This window comes from Lissotriton vulgaris, chromosome 2_1 (assembly GCF_964263255.1).
Source record: "Lissotriton vulgaris chromosome 2_1, aLisVul1.2, whole genome shotgun sequence".
Taxonomy (NCBI): Eukaryota; Metazoa; Chordata; class Amphibia; order Caudata; family Salamandridae; genus Lissotriton; species Lissotriton vulgaris.
The window spans coordinates 1,983,746,648-1,983,774,034 of record NC_141687.1 but is presented as its reverse complement, the minus strand read 5'-3'; the positions used below and the strand labels follow the sequence as shown (position 1 = coordinate 1,983,774,034).

Sequence of the window (27,387 nt, the reverse complement as noted above, 5' to 3'; positions counted from 1 at the left end):
TTTGGAAAGTCTGGTTTCTTTGGTGCCTGGAAAGGAACCTAGATTCCGTAGAAGCACCTATCGTTGATATAGTTAACTTTCTTGTGGAACTATTTGAAAGGGGCCTTAGTTTCAGATCTATCAATTGTTATAGATCAGCTATTTCCGCAGGCCATGCTCTGATCAATGGTAAAACGGTTGGTAAAAATCTCGTTATTTGTAGAGTTCTTAAGTGTATTAGATTAAGGAGACCTCCTAAACCAATATACCAATCTCTCTGGGACGTCAAATTAATTCTTGATCTTTTCTCTAGTTGGCCTGATAACGCCCTCTTGAACAGAAAGAACCTTTCCATTAAACTAGCTACACTACTTTGTTTAATATCTTGCCGTAGGGTCTTGGATGTTAAAGCTCTTGATATTTCTTATAGATCCTACGACATGTTTGGAGTCAAATTTAAAGTGTATAGAAGAACCAAGACTATGTCTGATTCTATCTTCTACCCACGTTTTGATCTATAAAAAAAGCTTTGTGTTGTAGACTGTATGAAAGAATATGATTTCAGAATGAATGTGTTTGGCCCCTCTGGTGAGAATCAGTTACTTATCTCATTCGTTAAACCTCAAAAGGGTATTTCTTCTGCCTCTATTGCTAGATGGGTTAAAATTGTTAGGAACCTAGCAGGTATCGATCTGAATATTTTTACACCACATTCAGAGGTGCAATGACCAGTAAGTCCTTCTGGTCCGGAGGTAAATTGGATGATATTCCTAAAGCAGCTGATTGGTCTAATTCTAGAACTTTTGCTCAACACTGTTGCAAACCAATCGCTCAGATGTCGGATGTTGTCTTACAAGGCTACCAACATGCAAAATGGTAGCCTCCGGTCTTGTAATGAAATTGCGATTCTCCTATTACCATGACTAGAGAATCTGGATTTCATTAAAGATTTGGAGGCTAACATTATCCCTCCCACCCTTTCCCTTGGGTGGTTGTTTATACATTCAGTATACATTTCGTTATTTCAATTCTTTATGTACTTTTTTATATATACTTATATGTTTTTTTTATTGCTATGTTTATCATAAATGCTTATTTTTTTCTCATACATGTGTTTCATCACCAATTTTTATCTCCACTTGGATTATTCATATTTTTCTCTCCTTTTTTTCAGATAACCTCTCATAACTTCTTGGTTTTGTTCTTCGGACAAGTTCATTCAACGTTCCTCTTTTCTTCTCTTCGTGATGGCTTAGATGTCGACTCTTAAAGTTTTTGGGACTTTTTCTTCTATACACCACATTTAAAAGAGGCTGATTGTTATGTGCTCATGCCTTTTATTTGTTTGCTAATGTTCTATTGTGGAACCTTTGCTTTATGATGTATGCGGCTGCTTGGGTCTGCATTAAAAGTGATATGCATAATGTTAGCCTCCGAGTCTTTAGTGAAATCCAGATTCTCTAGTCATGGTAATAGGAGAATCGCAACTATGTTGTATGAATAATGCAACAAACTTACAGCAGTATATGACAGTATATGTCTAAGTAGTTAAGGAAAGTGGATTTTAGTCTGTGGGTGGTGGTTCATGTGCCCTGTAAGTGTCAAACGTATGTTGTTAAGTGACTCTGATAATTGAGTTGTGCTGGGATTTGACAGATTCCTTAAGCACAAGAATCTTTGCAGTGAACATACAACAGACATTTGCATGACACGTCATCCCCCTGGCAGCATGGCATTGCACAAACATTCAGCAAAGGGCTACAGCAGAAAGGTTAGTGACCTGAGAACCCTTAACCTTGGAGCTGCGCTGCAGGCTGTGAGTTAATTACACACTGTGCTTCAAAATGAAAGTTTCAAGCCTTGGAGTCTGGAAAAAAGTAGCTCAGAAGAATCACAAGGTAAACAAGCATTTGCAATGCAACAGGTCTCGCATTTACGCAAGTTTGAGCTATTGGCATTACACGCCAATTCCTTTTAGTTTTTAAAACATAAATAGAAGGCATTGTCCTTTACAATGCCAATAGCTTGAACTTGCATAAACGCGAGACCGATTGGCTATGCCAATGCTTGTTTACCATTATACCAGGTTTGCTTTTACTGGTTTCTGGATTTCATATAGAAATGCAAATTCATTACTTCAATTGCTTTTAAAACATAATTTTCATGTTTTGGTACAGCATTGCTATCAGACCACAAGATAGGAGGGTAAACACAAGACTCCAGCCGTGAGATAAATCTGGAGTGACTTGGGTTGTATCCAAGTAAAGTTCAATTCATCTGTCTGCTCTAAAACTTTGTATTCAGCAAATCATTACACAGGAAACCAGCCGCAGCTGTTCCTGCAGGGAAATCTTTGTGCAGTGTTATACAACTTAGCAATATAACAGAGGCATTTGTCTTCCGCGAAGCGAATATCAGAAATCTGAGAGGGTTATCAATCAACGAAGATCAAAACAGCACAAAAGAAACCCCCGCCTTTCGATCAACATTAAAATAAAATGCCTGGCTTGGGTTGGTGCTAACCAAAAGAGGAGCTGCAAGGGTGCCACACGTGTTTCTTCAAAGATATTTCGGATCTTTGCGCAAAGGCGCAGTGGGAAAACCAATAATAGAGAACAATAGTTTTACAGACAGTAGGGAAGGGTCGCTGACAACTTATTGCATAGGGGCAGCCAGCTCTGAAAGAGACTGCTGTTTTTCCTTAAAACAATGGCAATAGTTTAAAGCAAAACACACGTCAATCAAATATCCCCCACTATACATATGCACTGCCCCGCACATAGCACGTGGTGCTGTAAAAGAGCTGTGCAGAACAAGTACAGTCTATAGGGAGGCCGGTCATGAGACAATGACAACTCCCACACTGCGCAATTCCAGAGCCTCGATCCTTCTCTAGACCATCTGATGACAGACAGTGTAAAGACATGGATATCACAAGCCACACACAGGCACCACACTAGACTGCACAAATAAAACATATACACTGAAGTAAGGGCAGTTCTGGCAGTGAAAGATATGCAAGGCGGCAGAGTGTGTACAGGTACCACAAATCTTGACCTGTGGGCAGAGCTCCAGGAATTGCCGTTAGGGAGCCGCCATGCCCACAATACCAACCAGCAAAACATGGATAAGAAAGCCAAAATAGAGAGTATTTCAACTACTTCAACAGAAACCATATAATTAACAATCACTGACGCACAACAAACAAAGCCAAGTACTCAAGCCAAAGACAGTAGACAAGGGCGAGAAAGGCGACAAAAAAAACGTGTGGGAAAACAAACAGGCGTGGTAAGCCAATACAAAGGAATACTGGCAGCTTCCCGGCAGAGGTAGCGCCATCTTTCCATTTATGTTTTCTACTACAGAAAGTCAATGTTAGGAAAGTAACATTGGCGAAAATCCAGTGTTGGGTAGTAAGAGAGAATACTGCTCAGAAACCCATGCAAGCTTCGGCCAAGGGTTTTCACCCCAAAATAAAGACAGAACAAAGCTCTAGGAGAGTGCATTTTTCAGAAACACTTTGACTTTTCTAGATTTAAGCTAATGCCCAACGTGATGCTATAATCAAAATCTCCTTACACTGGGAAAGACTCTTGACACTTGACCTTAAAACGAAAGTCAACTACATCTTCCAGCCCTGCAACGACTTTCAGAAGGCAAAGTGTGCAGCAGCAGCAAACCTGAATAAGCATTAAGTATTTCCATAGGTGGATGGTCAAGGTCTAGAGAAACTATTATGCAAGCCGCCATGTATCTTATGATGTTGAAAAACCTTGAGAGTTATCACTCGTTTCGAAATCATAGCAAAGCATGCTGTATATCTATGCAAATACTCGCTAAGCTGTTGGCCTGCAACAAAGAACGGGAAAGTCTCCAGCAAACAAATCACCAGAAAGTTAACAGACTTCAAAATAACGGGTGTTTAAATTGGGCCTAATGAACAACAAGAACAACAAGAACCTAACAACAAGAAAGTGAACGAGTGGTGTGCGCTCGATGGGGAAAAAAATACGAGACTGTTCGGTTTTAGAGTCTGGGAGAGCTACTTGCTCGGCGGGTTTAATTGTGTTGGTTCAGTTGGTGAGGAGCGAAAGATTTCACCGGGCCTCTTGTTAAGAGCATTTCAGGCGGTTTACATTCTGCTGTTTTGCTTTTTAAGTACAAATGAAAATGCTTTGTAAAAATGTATTTCATTTCGGTACATGGAATGCATTTTTTTGAAGCTTTTTCATTAGTACTTAAAAAACAAAACAGCAATTCATTCCAGTATCAACACAAATGCCAGTCCACGGGCACGACAGCGAGGAGCAGGGCAGGCACAGACAGCAGTGGCCCCTGCTCTGAGGCCTGGCTCTGCTGTGAGGTGTCTGGAGCCAGGTGACTGATTGGGACTGGGGTGGAAGTCTCCAATTACAAAGGCAGGCTAAAGCGTGAAAAACAGATGGCACACTGCACTTCAATTAAAAAAAGTGCACGCGGGACTACACAAAAGTTAGCAAATCGCCAACAGCCAACAGAAAGGGAGATAATAACAACACTACCACAGCTAAGCCAATAGCAAGCAGAAAGACAGATTACATTAAATTCAACCCAACATACAGATTACTTTAGTTCTCCCTGAGACAGCGCATGCAACGCATGCACTGCCAAGGCGAGACCTAAAAAAAGAACAAGCATTTACAATGCAAAAGGTCTCACAATTACATTGTTTTGAGCTATTGGCATTGAAAATGGTATTGTTTTGTTTCCCCTTCGTGAAGCATCAATCAAGTAATGGCGTGGTAAATGACAAAGTCTTTTACACCCTGTTGACCCCCACATACATAGAAACTGCACTGCAAACGGGCCAACATGCATGCACATCCTGAGAAACACACACACACCCCGTGAGACAGACACACTAATACATAGTTGCACGGGTGCACCGAAGCACATGATCACACACAGGCACACTGAGTCACAGGCACACTGAAGCTTTGAGTCTGGCAGACTAGCCGACATACCAGACACTATCACACTGAGTAGAGATGCACAAATGATGAGATACGGATCACACGAACACCCATGGCAGAAGCACTCAGAGACTCGGGCCCACGGGATCTGCAACATGGAGACACAAGGTTGAAACATCAAAAGTAAAAATAAAACGTGGTGACCTGTTTCCACACAGAGGAAGGCCCTTCCCAAAAAGTTTAACTGATCATCTTTGCAGCTTTTTATTGTATATGGTTGTTACACTGGCATTAATGAGGTGCAATCCTTGTCCAGATAATATCATCATGTGTAAAAATTACAAAATAAGTCATACTATAAAAAAAAGTGCTACCTTACACCACATAATTGTCTTTTTTCTTGTGGCACAATTTAGTCACCAATACAGCTTAATTCCATTGGCCGTGCTCATATCCTGTCATTGCAACAGTGTGAGAAGAGCCCTGCGTGGGCATTCATGCAAGTGCACAGTTGTGGATGGATGGGCACAGTGCGATTTAAACCACAGTGAATATGAGAATACAAAGAGGACGTAGACCTTGGAGGAGCCGTTTTCAGCCATCCAACAGCGTGCGCCCTGAAATCCACAGAGGAGTTCAGAGGCACGACCTGTAGATATGGGCATTAAATGCGAGTCATGGAATAGCCGGGGTCAGGGGGATAGGGTAGACGCAAGAGTGGCAGGGATGGGCATCATAAAACCAGCCACAGTGTGTGCCCAGGGACCATGAGCAAAAGTCTCAAGGGGAATGCAATGGTGCCCGTCTGCAGCCTTCACTAGTGATACTCTGCAGGCCAAATGCCACAATCCACTATTAGCCCTCAAACTGAGCACAAACAAAAAGAACTTACAAGAAAAACAACACAGTAGTTCCAAATGCCCTGGTTACTGCATTCTGAACATTTTAACTCACTGCGTGATTAACGCACAAAAAAAGCGACAGCGAGCAGGCTGTGAACTCCCCTGGAGGGGGCTACCTGTGGAGAGGGTGAATGCAGCGTCCTTTCCTATGTTCGCTTAGTTTCAAGAAATCTGACCCCCGTCCTCCCTGCGCCACCACTTCATCCTGTCCTGACAGGACCCCCTTCTGTGGGCCTGTTGAAGGTCATTGTTGTGTCTGTTTGCCGAGGCTGTTCTCAAAGGCTTGCTAAAAATCCCTTCATGTGTGGGGGAAGGGAGTGAAAGCACAAGCACGGCGGACGCCACTCACTGATGGGCACACCAAGGCACAACTGTTCTCCCAGCCATGGGCCTGCCCTCGCCATGCCCTGCGCCACGGAGAAACCGGTCCCTAAAGGAAGGGTGCACTCCCTGGTCGGGCCCCGCGTACTACTTAGAAGGGAGGTGGCACGTCAGTGCTTCAGAATAAAATGCATTAATGCTGGGCGGAGCTATGGTCGTGAGCAGACGCCGGGGGAGGAGTCTATCGTGACATCACTGTGAGAGACTACGGTTGGTGAGATATCGCAGGATAGTCTGACATCACCATGCACAGTTGTTTTGTGAAAATATCAGTTTATCAGAACGTGGGAATCCACAGATATGGAATTATCACGTATGCACCAAGGACAGATGCAGTTAGCCTGAAATGTCACAGGCTACTTTGGCAGCTGGGGGAAGCCCTCACTAGAGTGAGCGGTCATTGGATTTTATGATGCCACCGATGACGGCTGCTGGACAGAAAAGTCACGTTTTGTATTGAAACATCACGGACAGCTCCTGTTATCCATGTTACGATCTAAAATGATATATCCGTTGTCAGCAACTATTAGTCGCAGAAAAGCCAAAGCTCTCTCAGTGCTAGTCCTTGGGGATAAAAAAAAAAGCCTTTGATGTAAAAACTAACAGAGCCGGGAGATACAGAAAAATAAATAGGTTAAAACATATATATGTAAAAAGGAGAAGAGGCTACGGCAAGCCGACGCCTGAAACCGTCTGATCACCTTTGGGGTGCTTTGATAAGAGTTATCATTAGTTAGTTCATTTATAGGCATTCTGTTGACCACTGGGGGATGAAAGACCGACTCTGACCCCACGGGCTAAACGCAACATGTGCCTGAGCGCGCAAACTGGGGTTAAAGAGCTAATGCAAGATCACAGAATCGGAGCAGAAAACTAACCACAGGGAAGTGTGAGTGCCTAGGTACCGGAGATGTGCACCTGGCGTAAGAGCGCTTCAAACAGTGCTTATTTGTTACTGCCTTTTCTCCTATTGGGACGGCCCATCCGGACTGGATCCTTTGCTGCGCAGCTTGTTTATATAACACGCCTCCTTTAGATAAGGAATTGCTTCACAACAGCCGTGAAGCAAACAATCCAGTCCAGATGGGCCGTCGCAAATGGAGAAAGGGCGGGAACAAAGAAGCCTAATTTTCAATGGGATGCCACCGCTTTCCATTAACGATGATGCCATCCAATGAAAATGAGGGGTGGGGCTTCAAGCCCCTTCTCAAATCTCTCAAAATATGTCTCGCAGAGCGAGCAACGCATGGGCACTGCAACGCAAGGTAAGACCTAAAAATTGCAATGAACAAGAGGAATGGGGCAAGTAATGAATTCAGAAGGAGTCTGAAATCGTGTTTCTGGGTTGGAGCCCCATGGTGGGACGTGAAAGGTTGTGTGAATTTTGAGAGCTAGGTCTGGTGGACTACAGAGTAAAGATGATGCTGACTGAGGAATGTTTTATCAGTTGTGGCATGTGTTGTTGAAGATGGGATGCTTGCTTAGAGGGTATTTGGTTAAGTTATAGCATGGCACAATATAGCTGGGATGGTGCCACTAAATGTTACCAATTCACTGTGCCCTTCTTGTATCCTTTATGCAGGGGTTTTGAGTCACACATTGAGCTATTCGAAGTCCTTTGGATATGTAGAAGTCTTCCATTAGTCACTGCTTGTTAGATGTGCTTTGCCTTCTTTTTCTCTAGTTGCAACGCTGAATGATACACATGCTTTGGAAGGTAGTTCAGTGAGGGGAAAGAAAGAGTGAGGATGCCAGAGGGAAGGAAAGGAGTACTGCATCCAAGAGTCTGACCCACAATTATAAGTGTAATTTCATCTTTAACAGTGTTTCTTTCCATGTACATTAAATCAATCAGAAGTGTCATATAAAGTAATACCTGAAGTGGCACCCAGGACTAGCAGAACAACAAAATATAGGTCCACTGCCCCAAGGGAATGAAACTTTTTTGCAACTCCTCACTACACCATCCTTTGATTTGATTTTTAGGAGCTATGTTTTCGGTCTTCAGTGAATGACAGACAGTATTGTGTAAGTGGAGTTCACATGTTTAGGCAACTTGCTTAGTAAGCCGTACAAACTAGCGTTTAACATCTTGATTTGCAGGTACTGGAAACAAGCTTCACGTTACGCAAGTGTAAGTACTTCAACTGAATATTTTCTCTAGACTTATTTTTATTTGTTTATTTATTTTATTTATATGCTTATACAGCGCTGGATTCGACCCCCCAGAGGGGTATCTCCGCGCTTGGTTCGCCATAGATGTCAAAGTCTGAATATTTAGAAAGTGCCAAAAGACTATGCAGTCAGGAACAGGTGCGTCTTCAATATTTTCCTGAAGGAAAGGAGGTTAGTGTTTTGTCTTATACCTAAAGGGAGTTTATTCCAGAGGGTAGGCCCTATGTATGAAAGTGCTCGGCCACCTTGTCTAGCCTTCCTGATTGGGGGGATGTTTAGCAGGAGTTGGCTGCTAGAACGCAGAAGGCGTTCAGGTTTATGAATCTTAAATTTTTGGGTCAAATATTGGGGGCCTGAACCAAAAAGACTTATGTATGACACAGCAAATCTTGAACTTGATTCGCTGGCAAATGGGCAGCCAATGAAGTTCTAACAAAAGGTGCCCGGATGGTGTTCTCGACGGGACATTGAGGACCAGTCTTGCCACGGTATTTTGGGCTACTTGCAGTCGGTTAAGTACTTCTTCATTAGCGGAGATGAAAAGACCGTTACAATAATCCAGATGACTTATTACAAGGGCCTGGACAAGGGTCTTTCTGTAGACGTCTGATAGAAATGGAAATACTCGTCTCAGAAGTCCAATTGTACAAAAGCATGATCCAGTCACCAAGTTCGCATGTTCTTTTAGAACTAGTCCCTGATCCAAACGCACTCCCAGATTCTTCACCGATTGCTTAAGGCATGGGACGGGTCCTAAATCCAGTGGCCACCAGTCTGGCGACCATAGGAGGTTGCCTTTTCCAAAAAGCATGACCTCAGTCTTGCCCACGTTGCACTGTAGGCAGTTAGAGACCATCCAATTGGACACCGCTCTCATGCCCTCAGCAAAAGAGTCTTTAATTGCAGGAGTGAGAGTCTGGAAGGGGAAAAAAAGCTGGGTGTCGTCAGCGTACGACACTGGAATAAATCCATGTGCTCTTACAATGTCAGCAAGAGGGGCCACATACACATTAAATAATGTGGGGCTTAGGCATGAGCCCTGTGGGACCCCCTTAGTGAGCACCCTGGATGTAGAACAATAGGAGCCCAGGCTGACACTTTGTGAGCGGCCAGAGAGAAAGCTCCACAGCCAGGACAGCGCCACACCGCCACACCTCCAATCCCCACCCTCAGCAAACGACCAAGAAGAATCTCATGTGACACAGTATCAAAGGCCGCAGATAGGTCTAACAGCACCAGAATCATAGAGCCTCCTCTGTCCTGTGCCATCTTGATGTTATCTGTCACAGAGAGGAGTGCTGATTCGGTGCTGTAGTTGGGTCTGAACCCAGATTGAGAATAGTCCAGACCCCCTGATGCCTCGATAAAGTTGGACAAATGAGTGTTCACATGTTTCTCGGTCAGTTTACTCAAGTATGGCAGTAGGGAGATGGGGCGGAGGTTAAACAGATCTGTCCATGGCATGGCCGTGTTTTTACGAATAGGATTTACTACCGCTCTTTTCCAGCCTTGGGGTATTTGTCCCTCTTTAAAAGAGAGATTCATGATTGTTTGGATCATAGGGCAGAGTAGGTTGCTTAATAAAGCAGTCGTTTTAGCTGGGAGAAGATCCAGAGGGGAGCCTGTTTTAATGTGGCTTATCAGGGACTGAATGTCACTAAGGCTGGCTTCAGGAAAGGCAGTCAGTGTCCCTTTATGTATATTAAAATGTGCCGAGGTACAAATGGCACTATCCTTTGAATTATTGGCTTTAGAGATTTTTTCATAAATTGCCTTTATTTTGTTTTAAAAAAATAAGGAGATTTCATTACATAGGGTTTGGGAGAACTCATCAGGACTCTCACAGGCCGAAGGTTTCACGAAGGTCTGTAGGATCCTATATAGCTCTTTGGAGGAGTTGCCTGCTTCTGCTAGCTGTGAGGCAAGACAGTTCTTCCTAGCTAGCCTGATGTTTTTATGATAAGAAGACAGGGCCTCTGAATGGTTCTTCTGACTTTCTTCAGTATGGGTTTTCCTCCATATTTTTTCCAATTTCCTACAACTCTGTTTTTCTAGTCTGAGATGCTCGGTGTACCATACCTCCTGCTTAGATGTAGGATGTTGTTTCATTAGTTTCAGTGGGGCTAAAGAGTTGACCGCTTCAAGAAGGGTTGTATTATATTTTGAAAGAGCTGACTCTACGCTATCTGTCGCTAAAATGGACGGCTCACTCCATACCTTCTGAATCTCATCTAATGTGACCCTATGCCATTGTCTGCGCCATATAAGAGGAGCAATCTCCTGCACTACACCGATCTCATTAACTCCAAGCACTCGCTGCACTACATATAGCCTAACTTGGAGCCAAAATGTCTTCAAAATGACAGGCAATGCGTTGTGAAAAGTCATACGAGGTTGGAACTTATTTTGACATTGATCTACAAAAACTGTTATTTATATTAGTAGGAGCTTTCAAAGAACTGGAATGTAGGTCCGCTCCAGTAATGCTAAACAAAAACTGGAGGGACTGTAAGGCCTGGCATGCTGTGAATTTGGAAGTCGACAATCAGCATAACGGTAACATTAAGATGTCTGCATACGTTACACCACTTTCAAGCAATAAATAATGGCTTGCTGGCCTTAATAAAGATATTGGAGGTTGATAATTTTACTTCACAACATCAGTTATTGATCGTGAAAAAACATTTCTAGAATATTCTGCCCAAAAGATATTTTATAAAGCTCCAACACTCTGTCTACTTTGGTCTCAAGGGATCCACCTTGAATACAGGTAAGCAGGTTCATCATTAATAAAGGTGGTTTGCTAAGACTGTGCTAATCCTGTTTACTTCCATAAGTCATTGACACCTCCATCGTTGATCTGAATCTCTAGCCCAAAATATCTGTAAGGCAATTTTGCATGAATGACTGCACTGTAACCATTGGAAGGATCTGATAGAGACTACTAGCCGCAGATTCCTTAATGTAGAATTATCCCCAGGCGTGAGACTAGATCCGGATTTTTTTTGCCACAGCATCCCTGCGCGCCGGGTGGACGGCATCACCCGACTCCGCCCAGGCGTCGTCCACGCACGTGACGTCAGCGAGGTCACATGAGTCCCACCCGGCGAGCCTACGTCAGTTTTTTCCTTTTCCGCGTGCAACGCAGATCCGTTTCATGCTCTGGGCCTGTTTAGGCCTTTTCCTTCGCTCTTGCGTGTGTTGTGGGAACAGTGTACGGATGCCTTCGGGCTTTAATGCATGTTCGTCTTGTGGACGCTTGAAATCGGCGACGCACCCTCACCTTATTTGCATTTGGTGCTTGGGGGAGGATCACGGCTCCATTGATTGTGAGGCGTGCCAACGGTTGAAGCCGAAGTCTCGGCCGGAACGCCTGATGAAACTTCTCTCTGCTCGCATGTCCAGATCGGCTTCGTCACCTCGATCAGCTTCTGTGGAAGGTTTTCGATGCGGCCGTAGTCGTCGTCCTCATCCCTTTCCTGTGCCGCAAGAGCGTCGCTCCCCTGTCGGTAAACGTCGCAGTTTGTCCTGGAGGGCTGGTTTTCGGCCTGATGGGGGCATGGGCTCTCCGCGGGTGATGCGGCCCCGCGTATCGTTCCCCTATCCATCGTTTCCCGGTGAGAGGGCGTCGAGAGCCCAGATGGAGACATAGGAGGCGGCTTTGCAGGCCTCGCTGGCTTCTCCTCCTCCTCCTCCTTCGCCTCCTGGGACGTCGACTGATCCCTTGCGCTGTGCGGGGTCCTCTGCGGCGTCGCAGTTCGGATCCAGGTTCGGAGGATGTGGCCCTACGGGGGTCCCTCCTTCGGACCATGGTGCCTCTGTTTCGCCGCAAACTCCTGCTGGAGTCCCTGTGGTGTTGTGAGGGGTCACCGGGCGCGGGTCGCATTCCCGAGCCCCACTCGGCCCTTTAGACAGGTGGCTATTCTGTCTGAGGCCGAGGTGAAGCCATTACAGCGCCGGCAGCAGCTGCCCCGGACGGCGCCACAGGGGTCGGGAGACCCCTCTCGTCCCCTCATGGGTCGAGGCTGGCGGGGGACTTATTGTCGCTCTCCAGGTGCTTCTCGTCCCTCCACGCAGGCGGCTGCATTGTCGGAGGTCGAGTCAGCGCCGTTCCGGCGCCGTCCCTTAGCCACCTCGGCTCCAGCCCAGCCCCGGTCCCCTGCACCGTGTGACGTGGTAGAGGCCTGTCCAGCGTCTCATGTGGTGTTGGACGACGACGACGCCCTGCTCCAGGTTGCAGACTCTACAGCATCGGAAAGGCGTCAGGTCGTGGATTCGTCCTCGGATTGGGCGCCTGCTGGTGTCGTCCTCACCGGAGACTGGCTGACGCGTCATAGCTTTTTTCCCCAGACGTCATCAAAAGACGGCTCCTTGCCGTCACCGCGGCCTTCGCTGGGGGAACTATAGTTCTCCCCTAGTCTTTGGCGCCTCTTTCTCCTTTCCGGGCCTGGCCCTTCCCCGCTCGGTTTAGGGGATGGCCGCCTTGGTTTGCAGCCATCGCCCACGGAGGAGCTGCTTTTTCTGCTGCTGGGCCCGAGGGAGGCGGGTGCAGCCTTCGCTCGCTCTGTTTCTACGGCTGTGTGAATTTTGCGCATGGGGGATCCGGCTGCCCATTTCCCGGCAGATCATCTTTTGGAGGTTCTTCACCAGGTCTCTGGTGGGAGGGAGCTGCTGCTCCCCCTTGAAGGTTCGCTCCATTCTTCTTTGACGGGGACTTGGGAGCGCCCCGCCATGGGGATCTGGTGCCCCAACACCTTATGCACCGGCACCTTCCAGCGCTGCATGACCAGAGTGTCTTTCCCTCCACCCCTCTGCCAGTGGCCCCCTTTTGCGGACCGCCTTTCCGTTCCTGCCGTTGCTGTTGCCTCCACCTTCTTGGGAGACCCGCTGGCTGGACTCTTGGGGCCGCAATATGTTTGCTTCGACCAGTGTGGCTCTCTGGGTCCTTAACACTTTATGTGTGTTGGCTAGGTCCGCATCTTTGCTTGTGGGACTCAGCGGGGTCCCTTGAATCTGCAGATTCTCTGGAGGGTGCTGGTGTGGACTTGCGGCACCATGCATTAGATGGCCAGGAGCTGCCGGCGTTCATTCTTCGCTCCGCTCTGGACATCTCGGAGGTGCTTAGTCGTGTCATGGCTTCTTCGGTTGACCTTCATGCTTGGCTTCGGGATAGTGTGTTCCCGGAAAATGTGCGGGAACGGATGGTGGATCTTCCCTTGGATGGCACCCTTTTGTTCCACGCCTCGGCAGACTCAACCATCCAGAGATTCTTGGCGGGTGGTCCTGGTCCTAATCCTCCTCCTCCTCCTCCTCCTCCGTGACCTGTGGGTTGGTCTGGTTATTGTGAGCTGTTCTTTCGTTGGGGTGGGTCGCCCCGGTTGTGTGATCTGTGTGCTTCATGTGCCTGTGAGTCCTCTTTGTTAGGACTGTGGCTCTGTTGGCCGGCCCTTCTTGACTGTGTGTTTTGTTGTAGGTTATTCACACCAGGTTGGCCCTGAGACTAGGCCTCCTGTTCTTCTCTTGGCTGCTTGACAAGCCTTCTTCAGTGTTTTTTTTCCCCGCAGGTCTTTCTGTTGTCCTCTGCTGCAGAATCGTTATCGTTATCTGGGTTTTATATCGCGCCAAATCACCATCAGGTCTCAAGGCGCTTCTGACAGATACAGCAACAAGAAGTAGGATGAACAAGAATGCAGATTATCGGCCTAATTTACAGAGATACAAAGGCATCTCTGAATAGAAATGTCTTCAAAGATTCCCTAAAAAGGAGGAGATTAGGTTCTTTGCGAAGGGCCTCAGGTAGCTTATTCCACATTGTACGGGCTTGGACTGAAATGGATCTCCCACCTTTGGTCGCCATTTTAAAGCGCGGACATGACAGCAATTGGGAGTTGGAAGATCTTAAAACTCGCTTGGGATTATACACTTCAAGCCTCTCTTTTATATAGGCAGGCGCCTGCCCATAAATTGCCTTATGGGCAATGCACAGGCTTTTAAATTCCACCCTTTGCTTTATAGGGAGCCAATGTAGCCTATGCAATGAAGGGGAAGCATGGGTCTGTCTGGGTGATCTAAAGATTAACCGTGCTGCATCATTCAGGGTGACCTGTAGACGGTTGATTAAATTTTTTGGTAGACCTAGATATAATGCGTTCCCATAGTCGATCCTGGAGACTATTGTTGCCGAAACAATGGTTCTGAGCATGTTTGTAGAAAGCAAAGGGACTAACTTTCGCAACTGCCTAATCAAGTTGGTGCAAGATCCAACAACGGCAGATACTTGGCTGGTCATTGAGAGCTCCTGGTCGATTTTGATACCAAGGCTCTTTACGCTGGGGCATGGCTTTGGGGTCGGTCCAAGTTCTTGGGGCCAGAACAGATCATTCCAGGGTGAGGTGGTAGTTGAAACTACCAGGACCTCCGTTTTATCTGGATTAATTTTTAGCAGATTCGTCGTCATCCAGCTCACTGTAAACCGCAGTATATTTTGGGCCATGGACTGAGCCGATGTTGTATTATCGATACTCAGCAACTGCTGAGTATCGTCGGCATAGTTAAAGACTTTACAGCCCATGTTCACCAAGGAGTCTATCAGTGGCTGCAGATATAAGTTAAACAGGAGTGGCGAGAGTGCGGACCCTTGCGGGACTCCACACTCCAGGCCACCCACATCAGATACACGATCTGCTAATTGAATCCTCTGCGTCCTCCCTAGCAGGAAAGACGTTAGCCATTGGAGAGCCTGTTCTTTTATCCCAGACATAGCCAGTCTGTCCAGGAGCAATGCATGGCTGACAGTATCAAACGCCGCTGAAAGATCTAAAAGTATCAGGGCGCTTGGTTTTTTACTGTCAGCCATGCATCTAAGCTCATCCAGCACCGAGAGCATTACTAATTCGGTGCTATGATGTGCACGAAACCCCGCTTGCCGCTCCTTGAGTAGATGACATGATTCCAGGAAGGGTGACAATGATCTTAATACATGCTGTTCTAAACTCTTAGACAGAAAAGGCAGCTGGGATATTGGCCTGTAGTTTTTCAAGCTGGTTGGATCCGCCCCTGGTCTTTTTAACAGTGGTTTAACACGTGCCTCTTTAAAGCTAGCTGGTAATAGTCCGGTAGCTAATGAGTTGTCTAGAATCTGGGAAGTGCCAGCCGAAAGATTCCAGGGGGGCAGGGGTCTGCAGGGGAGCCTGACTTAGTTGAAATGGCAAGCTGTCTGAGAGTTGTAGAATCTATACTAGGGAATCTAGAAATAATGGAGGTCGAAGGAATTTGGGGGGCCAGTGGAATGGTAGGCATCTTTGGAATTTCTTTCTTAATATCTTACAGAATGGTTGCCACTTTTTCGAGGAAGTAGCCTTGGAAGGTGTTGCAATCTATCACTGTATCTACCTTTTCATCCTTCTTACTTAATTCTTTTAAAATTTGGAAGGTTTCTTTCTGGACATTTACTGCATTTTTTATGCGGGTTTCGTAATAGTCCTTTTTAGTTGATACAATAAGTTTTTTGTACAACTGCAAAGATGTTCTATAAAGTTCGCGATCTGTAACATGTTTAGACTTGCTCCAACATCTCTCAAGGTGGCGGAGCTTTCTTTTTTGATCCCTCAAGCTCAGGGTAAACCAAGGGGCCCCTTTTTCTGCACCCTTTATTTTCTGTATCTCTTCCGGGGCTATCTGGTCAATAGACTGTCTAAGACTTACTACTACGGTGTTATAGTTTTGATCTAGGTCTGAGTTGTCATGTGGACTCGTTGACTGTTGTACATATTTGGAAAGGGCATCGGTTAGAGTTACCGAGTCGACTTTTTTCCACTGGTGCACTTTTTTAGTTTTTAACAGGAGTTTGACCTGAGGACTGTCCTGTGGTACATCACACAAGAGTAGATGGTGGTCAGACCAGATACAAGGTACAATACTCGTAAGGGCCACCTCGGGAATAGAAGTCCAGATTAAATCGAGGGTGTGGCCCTTCATGTGAGTTGGGGCTTCCAATAGTTGTTCAAGGCCTAATGCGGTCATGGAGGTCTGTAGCCGACGTGTTGGCAGATCTTTATCTGTCTTATCCCAATGAACGTTAAAATCACCAAGATTTTCTTATATCTTGTACATATATCCGATATAATGGGGGAAAAAAGGTCGTTAAATACTGAAGTACATTGTGGTGGACAGTAAACAGTTAGGACGATAAGGCAGGAGTTATTCATGGTGATTTTTACTCCAAGTAGATCTACAGAGTTTATTGTTTCAGCTAGAACTTTCGCCACTGTTAGCTGTTTTTTAAAAATAATTGCTACACCTCCACCTCGGACACCGTCCGGGCGATTATGCCAGATCATGTCGTATCCACTTGGGAGAGCGGCTATGATATCGGGGGAGGAGTTATCACCCAACCATGTTTCGGTAAGGGTCAATATGTCGATGGTCTCATCCTGTAAGAGGGTGAAAATTTCCGAATGATGTTTCTGAAGTGACCTAGTATTTAAGATGGCAAACTTCAAAGGAGATGGTTGGCAAATATCTCTACGACTAGGAGACCGTAAGATGTTAAGATGGACAACGTGGTGGAATTTACAGTGTGCCCACCTGAATCCAGTGATAGGAGGTCATTTGCAGAGTAAGAAATACACCTACCAGAGTGCCTGGTCCCTGAGCCCGATCGAGCGCAGACGAGCGCAGACGGGCAGGACTCTGGCACGACTCCGGCGCAGGTCCGGCGCGTCCGCTCTATGCGTCCGCTGCGCGGAGTCATCACCGTCTGTTTATGTAGCGCTGCCAGAGCGCGTCACCAGCCCAACCCAACCCAAGATGGCCGCCGAAACCGGAGACCCTGCACCAGGAAGCGCAGGGGAGTCTCTACACACCTCTTTAAATCAAGTGTGCACAAATCCCATCAAGTATGCAGATTACGATTTTAACACAATTAAAATGCAGCTAAATAAAAAGGAAAGGTAGGAGACCTCCCGGCTTCCGCCTCAGGAGGGTAGAAATTGCTGTTATCAGGTTCACTAGCTCAACCGATTTGAGCCCTTTTTGTAGCGCTGCCAGAGCGCGTCACCAGCCCAACCCAACCCAAGATGGCCGCCGAAACCGGAGACCCTGCCCTCGGCGTCTACACTCAGCCGAGGGCCGGTCCTGAGGTGAAGGGAGGGGGGAGAAAGAACATAAAGCGCCAGGAAGCACAGGGGAGTCTCTACACACCTCTTAAAATCAAGTGTGCACAAATCCCATCAAGTATGCAGATTACGATTTTAACACAATTAAGATGCAGCTAAATAAAAAGGAAAGGTAGGAGACCTCCCGGCTTCCGCCTCAGGAGGGGAGAAATTGCTGTTATCAGGATCATCCTTCCTAAGAGGGTTCCCATGTTTGGGACTAACATACCCTATGTGGGGTAATGGTAACTGTTATATAGCTCGTTATGTGCTGGGAAGTTGTGGTCGCCTTCGGGTCTCTGCCCTCCGTGGCGTTTATGTACATTGCAGGTGCAATTTCATTGTTGCTGACTTGGGTTGCCTTGGTGGCGCCCGGGGGGTCCTTCTACGGGGTTGCTGCGCTGTTCGCCAGATATGAACTGCTGTCTGCGTGTTGGTGTTGGGTCTCTGGTTCTGCTTCCTTTTAGGTCATGTGTGCGTGCCCCTCTCTGGGGTGTGTCCGGGCCTTCTTCGCCCTCATGTTTGCTATCCTGGGGGCTGGGATGGTTCTTGTGTTCCTCCCTCTTTCGGGCGCAGCCTGCAGGTCTTCCTGGGTGCCCCGGACTGCTCCTCCTTCCTTTTCCCCAGTCTCCTTGGAGCCTCTGGGTTGATCTTCTTCCTCTTCCTTGCCTTTGCCTTGGATGGAGGTTCTGTTGCCCTGTAAGGATGTGGGGTGCCTTTGCCTCCCCTTGCCTTGCCTTGCCTCCTCTGTTGAGTGTGAATGGGCTTCCTCTTTTCTCTTTTTCTTCTTCCCACGCCCCTGTGGGATCGGTGGAGTTCTGCTGTGGGGGTTCCCCTTGCCTGCGGGGATGAGACTCCTAGCCTTGTCCGTTAGACTGGTCCCCTGTGGGACACTGTTATATCCAGGCTGGTGGGGCCCTTTCGCAGACCCTCCTTCCCCGTGGGTATGGCTAGGGTATCTATTCTACGTTACGGAATCTGCGGCTTGTAGTCTCTATCAGATGTACGAGTTACTTACCTTTGGTAACAATGTATCTGGTAGAGACGATTCTAGCCGCAGATTCCTTCATGGCCCGCCCTTCCTCCCTGTTCTGCGAGGGCCTTTGGCTTGGCCTTCTGCACTCGCCTTCCAGTGGGTGGCTATATCTTTGGACTCTTTGGAGGATGGAGTTATATGTTCTCCTGTGCCCCTCTGCTATAGTCCAGGTTAGGGGCTTGCTTGTCTTCTCTTTCTTCCATCCCCTTCCTCTCCCCTTGGTTGCTATGGGTTCTGGTCCCTCTCCTACCCTCTGGGTTGAGATCATCTCACCGTGCCTTTGCCCTTATTCCTTTGGGGGGGGGGGGTTGTTGCTGTGTGTGTCTTGACACCAGTTCCCTTTTGTTGTTCCTGGTTGAGGTTGTAGTTCTGCTGTATGTTGTCGTGACATTTTTGCATGTGTTCCTTGTCTCCACAGGGGGCGGTCTACATCCTGGCAGGGTGGCTGCTCAGGGCTGTGCTCTGTTCTTTCTTCTTTTCCCTGCCTGTTGACACTGCTCCTTATGGTGTTGTTCGTCACCATTGTTTTTCCAATTATTCTGTTCTTTCAAACACTGTTCTTATACTCCCACCGTTTTTGTCTGATGGCTCTGCGTTTTGGCACGGAAAAGTTCTCCGAAGAAAACTGACGTAGGCGCGCCGGGGTGGGACTAATGTGATCTCGCTGACGTCACATGCGCGGACGACACCTGGGCGGAGTCGCGTGATGCCGTCCCCCCGGCGAGATGGGATGCTGTGGCAAAAAATCTCTGGATCCAGTCTCACGCCTGGGGATAATTCTACGTTAAGGAGTCTGCAGCTAGAATTGTCTCTACCAGATTCATTGTTACCGAAGGTAAGTAACTCGTACGTTTAGTGGATTAAAGCCATGCTTTGTATATAGCCCTTTCATTAACTAATTTAAAAATATGGCTGGCTTAGGGAAGAGGTAGATACTTTGAACTTGGCCAGGTTAGTGAATTATGGAGGTCTCAGAACTAATGTGGCTATAGTTTTTACATTTTTCTTTTCTGGACACGGACATTATTATACTTCAATGTGAAATCGGAAACATTTAACTAGGACTAAAATTCTCGAAGGTAAGGTAGAGGAAAACATACAATGTTGGCCACTGTCCAAGGCTAAGGGGACAAAGGAAAATGACATTGCAATAGGTTTGAAATCTACTTGAAGTCAATGAACGCAGCACTGAGAATGATAGAATAAAAATTAGAGTGAGAGCGATATGTGTTCAAAGGCAGAACATTTCATAGAAGAGTAAAAGAAATTAAAAGGAAGAGCCACAGCTGAACAGATGAAATAGGAATATGTGTACAAAAAGAAATAAATGAATAGAAGATGCATTACAGGAGAAAAAATAAAAGGTACAATGTAAATTAGCGCAGAAGATTGAGAAAATTGAAAAATTGGAAATAAAAGCCGAAATAAAAGAATGAGTACAATCTAAGATAAACAAAGAAGTGGGAGTTGTCGATGTGGGTCTGCACATCATGTATATAACCAAATAAATATTATTTTTCACTGACATGTTAGTTTGAATTTATTGTCCTTGAAAAAAGTTAGTGTGACAGCACTGGTAGTAGTTCATTTATGAAATCATAAAATATGTAAAACTACAGCAGCATGCGAATAATCTTTGAACAAGGCTACCCTAAGGTAAATCAAGAGAGCTCTGGTCGGATTGCAGCAGAAAAACAAAGTGGTATTAAGTCACCTGACTAACTTAAATGTCACTCCATTGGGACTGCCAAATATTGATAAGTGTAACACTAATTTTGATTAGAAAAAACATCGGTCACCTTAATACAACCAAATGCAAGTTAAACAGTGATTATTATCATGTACTACTGATTTAGACTACAAATGGATGTTCAGACAGAGGCAGAGGACTTGTGAAACCTATTTCCTAATAAACTAGCCTGCTAATCCTTTTGAGACAGTAAATTATAGATTTGGAGTAACAATGTTTTTTTTAAATTAAAAATGGCAGAAATGCAACAAAGACGGCATATAAAAAGTGATATTGGGTACGTGTCAGTTCTTGTAATTTAAGTGACAGGAGTGCATACACACACTCACTTCACTCACTACATAGTTGTGAGTAACGGTAACCAACAATTGAATCAGTATGTGGAACTGCTAAAACAAGGCTACTAAATAAGTAGGGGAATTGGTCTTTAAAGCTTCCACAATGGACAAGAAGACTTAGGGCCCGAGGTAGGTCACCAAATACCGGTCGGTAACAGCCGAATTTGGCCGTTACAGACCGGTATTTGGTGATTGAGATGTAGGGGGCTATATTTTACAGAATCTGTAAATTTACCGATTAGGTAAATTTACCGATTCTGTAAAATACTGAATCGGTAATTTTACCGATTCGGAAAATTCCTGATGTAGGTAGCACTGTATCCAGTTGCTCAGGCCTTCAGAATTCGGTATTTTACCACCCAATATAATTGGGTGGTACAATACCGAATTCAGGTGTACATGCACATCTGTGCATGTACACCTGTGCCATGTGGCACACAGACATGCTCTTAGGGCATGTCTGTGTGCCACATGGCACACAAGCCCGTACTTGGGGTGCTAGAGGGTGTCAAAGTGACACCCCATGCACCCTTGCAGGATTCGGTTTTTACCGATTCGGTAAATACCGAATCGGTATTGCCCATTGATTCCTATGGGCTTCAAGGCCCATAGGTATCAATGAGCAATACCGATTCGGTATTTACTGAATCGGTAAATACCGAATCCTACCGATTCGGTAATTCTAAATTGAGAATTACCTACATCTTCCCCCTTCCGATTTACCGACTCTTAAATACCGAATTGGTATGATTCGGTATTTAAGAGTCGGTAAATCGAATTTACCTACATCGGCCCTTAGTGTTCTTTTTTCTTTTGGAGTACATGTGGAAGAAATGAAAGAAATGTGTGAAAATTAAAGAGAAGAGAAACAGTTGATGGAAGGAAAAACAAACTAGAATTGAAAAAATAAAGTTAGAGTAAAGATAAACAATTAAAAGAGGATTTTTAGACAATCCAAAAATAGAGAAAAGAGGAAAAAAGGAATAGAGTAAAAGTAAATAAAGGCAAACGGAGGAAAGATGACAGCAAACAAAATATGCTACAGTCAATGGAATAGAGGATGAAAAAAAAAGACAACATTTAAAAAATGCAGAAGAATGCATGGAAGAGAAGAAACAGAAAGTACAAACAGCAAGTTACAACGAAAAATACCGCAAACTGAATAAAACCAAAAACATAGGATACTGAAAAACTGTAGTAATCTGAAAGACTTACCTTGTCCACCAGGGTACATACAGCGAAATGCTCGGCCCAGCTCTTCTGCCTGTACCCGTCCAGCTGGAGTTAATTCCCCACCCCATTTCAGCACTAGCAGCAACGATGGAGCATCCTTTCTGGCATCTGTTAAAAAAGTTAACATGAGCAATTTGTTTCGCAGGGTAAAGCACTTAAAACTGAATCAACTTCAAGAAACTGAGGGTCTTGTTTGGAGTGTGGAGGATAGGATACTCCGTCACAATAATGGCGGCTGTCCAGTCTACCATATTACAAGTGCATTATAGCCTGGAGTATTTCAAACATGGTGGGCTGGATTTCGCCATGTTTTCCCAGAGTAGCCCATTGGCAAATCGCTAAATAAGACCGTAAAGAAAAACGAGATTACAGTTATCACCCTTTTAGGTACATTCTCAGTGTACCATGTCATCAAATTCAAAATTGAGCAGGAAGAAGTATTTTACTTAATTAAAATAAGTTTGACATGCGCCTATAGCCTTTGCCGTTTCTGTATCTTTTCTTTTTCATTAATGTTTAGTCTATCTGTGGACTGAATAGATACTGACCATCAAACGGCATGTGAAGAAATACATGCCAGGCGTGCCTGTGCTGGAGGAGACTGGAGTTCACTCCTCTGGTGGCAGTGTTCGCGGGATCTAATTCACTGTGGATAGTGGTGTTGGAGATCTGCTTCACTTCAGAGACAATCTCATACCCTCTTTTCCTGTGCTCCTCTGGGAGATGCTGGAGGAGCTCCTCCATTTAGTCCTAGTGGACACTGACATAACTGAAGAGTAGTCTGACGTAATTAGCAATGCACCAATGATAGGTTGAGTGTGCAGCTACACTCTTCCTCGCAGCGTTTAAACTCTTACTCTCTTTGAGTGTTGCGAGTGGTGTAATGTTGTTACCCCTTAAGAAAGACGCAGAGCCAGGAGCTACTTTAGGCACGTCTTTATTCTTTCACGCCTACCTTCCTACTGCCGTTTCCCAGCTCACTTCCTGTTTTCCCCCCCGAGCCTTCCCATTCCGCCTGCCCTGTCTCAACGTAGGGCCAGGCAGATACAATATGACACCTCCCCCTTTTGTACTGTCTTTCGGTCTCTTAGAGTTCTTCAATGAGACGTGCTGGTCGTTTGATGCGTCTTCGTGGACGGCCGGGCTGTTCCAGTTCTGGTGCCCGGTGATCTCCAGCATCTTCATGTCTTGCCGGGCTGAAGTGATCTCGGTCACTGTTCTCGCTCTGACTCAGGGAGTCAGTGCTGGAGTCATGGATTTGGGTTTCGTCACAACCAGTGGGTGTGCATCTTTTGAAGTGTGATATGTTCCGGGTTATTCTTTTATGGTCAGCCTCTGCTGTGATCATGGTCCCTTTCCGACTGGAGACTCGCAAAGGGTGAGCAAGGTATCGACTGTCTGCTTTCGTCGTGCGATCGCGCCTAACCATCACCCAGTCTCCCTCTTGAATGTCCGCATGTTTTGCATGCCTCCATTTGTCAGCGTAGATTTTCATCTTCAGCTTCTTGTCGTGGTCTAGTTTGACCAATGTGGCATGGTCAGTGGTCACCGTTTGAGATTGTGAGGTGTTGTTCAGAGTAGGTAGCCGGGTGCGAGGAACTCGTCCTAGCATTAGGGTGGCCGGGCATTGATTTGTGGTACTGTGAGGTGTGGTGCGATACGCCTGCATACTTCGTTTAGAACCTGTTGTATGTCACGGTGAGCGAGTTCTGCCTGTTGGACTGCCTTCTTAAGTGTCCCCATAAATCGCTCTACCATGTCATTGGCTTGGGGCCATAGCGGTGTTATCTTCCTGTGCTTGAAATTGAGATGTTTTGCAAATTCAGCGAACTCGTGGCTATTGAAAGGAGGCCCATTGTCTGATTTTACTCCTACGGGGATGCCCCAAGCTGCGAAGGTCTTGTCAAGGATAGGGATTACTGCTGTCGCTTTGGTGGAGGACACTTTATGCCGATGGAGAATCGAGAATATTCGTCCATGATAACGACGATGTACTTGCCCGACTTTAGAGGGCCGAAGAAGTCGATGGCCACTTGCTGCCATACCCCGTCTGGTAGTTCTGACATCTGCAACGGGGCCGGCGGTTCGCCGCGACTCACTAGCTGGCACGAGGTGCAGTCCCTGAGTTTGTTTTCCACCATCTGATCAAGTAGCGGGAACCAGACACGTTCCCTGAGCGCTTTCTAAGTGGCGACTATTCCTCTGTGACCTTCGTGAGCCAGGTTGATGATTTCTTGTCGTAATCTCTGTGGGATTACTATCCTCCCTCCTCTCAGCAGTAGACCATCTGCGCTGATTGACAGCTCATCCTGAATATGTTTGAGTGCCACAAGTTCTTGAGTGGTATGGACAGTGTTTTGAGAGGTGTCCTGTAAGTGTCTCCATGAGTTAGTACGTATGCGATCCATGACATCTTGAAATGTGGGGTCTTGTATGGATGCCTCGCGGATAGCCTCCAGTGGTACGGTCGGAGGACACGCATTATCAATGACGAAATGGATGTATTCCTCTGCCAGGAAGCTCTTTTCCTTGGTATGTGGACGGGGGTGCCGGGACATGTAGTCTGCTGGATTCTCTGACTTTCCAGGCTTATGGATGATGGTATATACATAGTCTTGGAGACGCAGTCCCCATCTCTCAATGCGCGGGGGCATTTTGGCTCTAGGATTTCCAAATATTGTGACGAGGGCTTGGTGGTCTGTGATGAGGGTAAAGTGTTTTCCGTATACAAAAAGGTGGAAATGTTCGCAGGCCCATACGACAGCAAGACTCTCCTTCTCAGGCTGCGAGTATGCCTTCTCAGTATCAGTTAGACTGCGACTGGCATAAGCGACTATGTGTCGTTGATCAGAGTCCTCATGCGAGGATAGCGCCTAGTCCCACTGGGCTGGCGTCAACAGTTACTTCAGTCTTTTGCTTGGTGTCAAAATACGCGATGTTGATGGCAGAGCGCATAGCCTTCTTGATTTTGTTGAATGCTTGGTCGCAGGCCGGTGTGCATAGGAATTGTTGTCCTTGATGGGCGAGTTCTCTGAGTGGGTAGCTGATAGTTACATAGTCTTTGATATATCGTGCGCAATAGCTTGCCATCCCTAGAAATGATCGGAGGTCACTGACGTCTTGTGGTTGTGGAGTATCTGCAAGGGCCGACACTTTCTCTGGGTCAGGTTTCATGTCAAATCAGTTATGTGGCTTTGTTTGGGGGGAAGCAAGATGGCAGTTGCCACTGCGTGGAAAAAACAAGAGGCCACATCCTTAACCCAATGGTATGCCAGATTGTGGAGGGCTTGGGCGTTGGAGCGCATGGCTGACATAGTGGAGGAACCAGGAAAAGCTTCAACTACATTTGGTCTCCGTTAGTGAGCTACTTGTCGGAGGGGCTCCCTTTGGCGGCCTGCACTCCACGGCTTCGGGCCCTCAACTTATTCCACATCTAATCACACTACACCTACCGGGGCACAGAGCAGTGCGACGGTCACCCGAGTAGAGGCCCCAGTAACCCAATCCTCAAGCTCACCTTATTCTAATTTGCACCATGACATCAAAGTTACGTTCGTTTTTAAGTATGTTAAGATTCCTTTCTATGTTACTCTCTTGGGAGGGTAGATTGATGCTCAGAAACATTGGCCTGAAAGCAAAATGTAATGATGATACTGTTTTTTTTCTTAACCCTTTCGCTGCGGCGGCTACTCGGCCGCAGCGCTAACAGGGCGGGGCGGCCGCGCGGCAGCCGCATGCTGGTGACAGAACCGCTCCGTCACCAGCCGCGGTTGAGCTGTGCTCGTGACGGAGCGGTTCCGTCATGGCCCGCGCCGCTCAATAGAACGCGCCGCGCAGGCTCGAAATCAGCGCCGCGCAGGCACGGCGGCCGGGCCATGACGGAACCGCTCCGTCATCAGCACAGCCCAACCGCAGCTGATGACGGAGCGGTTCCGTCATCAGCATCGAACGTGTTAAAAAACATTTATTCGCCACAGACCTTGTGAATAAGCTGTTACCTTCATTTGAGAACTAAAACTCTGGGCTGAGTTTTCTTATGCCTGATGTTGCCAATGTAATGCTTTTTGTCTCACTCTCAGAGAAATTTGTCAATAAACAGATTTCGAAACAAAGGTGTCTGGGGTCACTTTTAATATGGCCTTGAGCATAGGCAGGAACTGGATGATGTGCTCAGTGTAAGAGATACTCTCAAAGACATGCTTATCTACATTGTGGTCATGAGCTGCTATCTGAATCACTGCATTTCAGGAGGTGGTGTTGCCTAGTGGGGATGGCTTTGCTGGGTAACACTTCAGATGTGAGTCGTCCTTAAAGTCGACATCATAATCCTCCCAGGGGTAGTCCCAATCACCTGACCCTAAAGGCTGGACATCCCTGTAATGACTCTCCATGTCTGAAAAGGTAGGCACTGACCTCTATGACAATTCAAGCTCTGGTCTCAGTGAACTGGGTGTTGTAGTAGTGGGGCTGGCAGTAGAGGAAGTGATTGCCTTGGCACAAGTAGCAGGGGGGGAGGGAGCTTGTGCCCTTGACCTTGTGCTTCTTGGGCACCAGATGTGTGGTTGCCTCTAAGCTAACTCTTACTCTCTGGTAAGTCTGCGCTTCTTCAGAATTGGAGGGAGTGTGTTTGGCAGTCATTCTGGGCAGCGATTTTCCTTCTTTCTGGATTGTTGAAAAGTAATTTTTAGTAGTTCTTACACCATCTTCTGGAAGATGGGCGTCTCCAAATTTCTCCGATATGGGTGTCATAGGTACACTCCATGCTGATTTGCGCTCCGTTTTATAGGCATGTTGGTGTCGATTTTGGCTCAGACAGGTGATGTTTGGCACCTTTGGGTTGAGTGGGAGTTGACAGCTGTCGCAGCTCAATGCCCTTTGAAGGGGGCTTGCCTGGCTTCAAAGTAATTTCTCTGTGCTAGCCCGTGCTCACTGGCAGTCATGCACGAGTACGCAGTTGTCTACTTCTGTCCAGTTTGGATCCGGATACCCGAATCCCACTGGATCGATACTCTGCTTCAGCCTCAGGGCTGTGGGATTTCATTCCCTTACTTGTGCAGGTGTCATACTCACCCTTTTAGGAGTTTCTTTTGTACGAGGGTCTGCTTGTTTTGATGCAAAGGAGGTTCTATCTTGGTTCTCTTCAGAAACGCTTGAGGACTGCTTCTTCAGGCTGCCAATTGGATGAGCAGCTAAGACTCCGGAGGGGTTTTCTTCTTCCTCCTTGATGTGGAGAGGGTCGTGTTAACCGACTATGTCCTTTGTCTCAGATGAAGGTTGCTACTGCATCTTCTTGTATGCCTAATACCGCTCCCTGCGATACCTCAGTGTCTTTTACAGTGAAAGCACAGGCAGAACTTTCCAGGAGTTGTCGTCAGAGGAGAGGCAGAGGTTGCAAATTTTGTCTTGGTCCCACCAAGAGTATTTAATGTTGCACCTCAAGCAGACTTGGAGGGATGTACATTCCATCACCTACTTAGACTATGCAT

The 27,387-nt window shown here is 46.5% G+C and overlaps 1 protein-coding gene across 9 annotated transcripts in view; it reads right to left on the bottom strand.

Moving 5' to 3' along the window:
- The window catches only part of PPIP5K1 (diphosphoinositol pentakisphosphate kinase 1), a 1,319,084-nt gene that overhangs the window by 625,557 nt on the left and 666,140 nt on the right, over nt 1-27,387 (bottom strand). For all 9 annotated transcript variants that reach the window (XM_086958191.1, XM_086958195.1, XM_086958197.1 and 6 more), the window contains one exon: nt 21,884-22,009. In XM_086958191.1, coding sequence (XP_086814317.1) covers nt 21,884-22,009 — 126 coding nt within the window. The remainder of the gene's footprint in view (nt 1-21,883; nt 22,010-27,387) is intronic.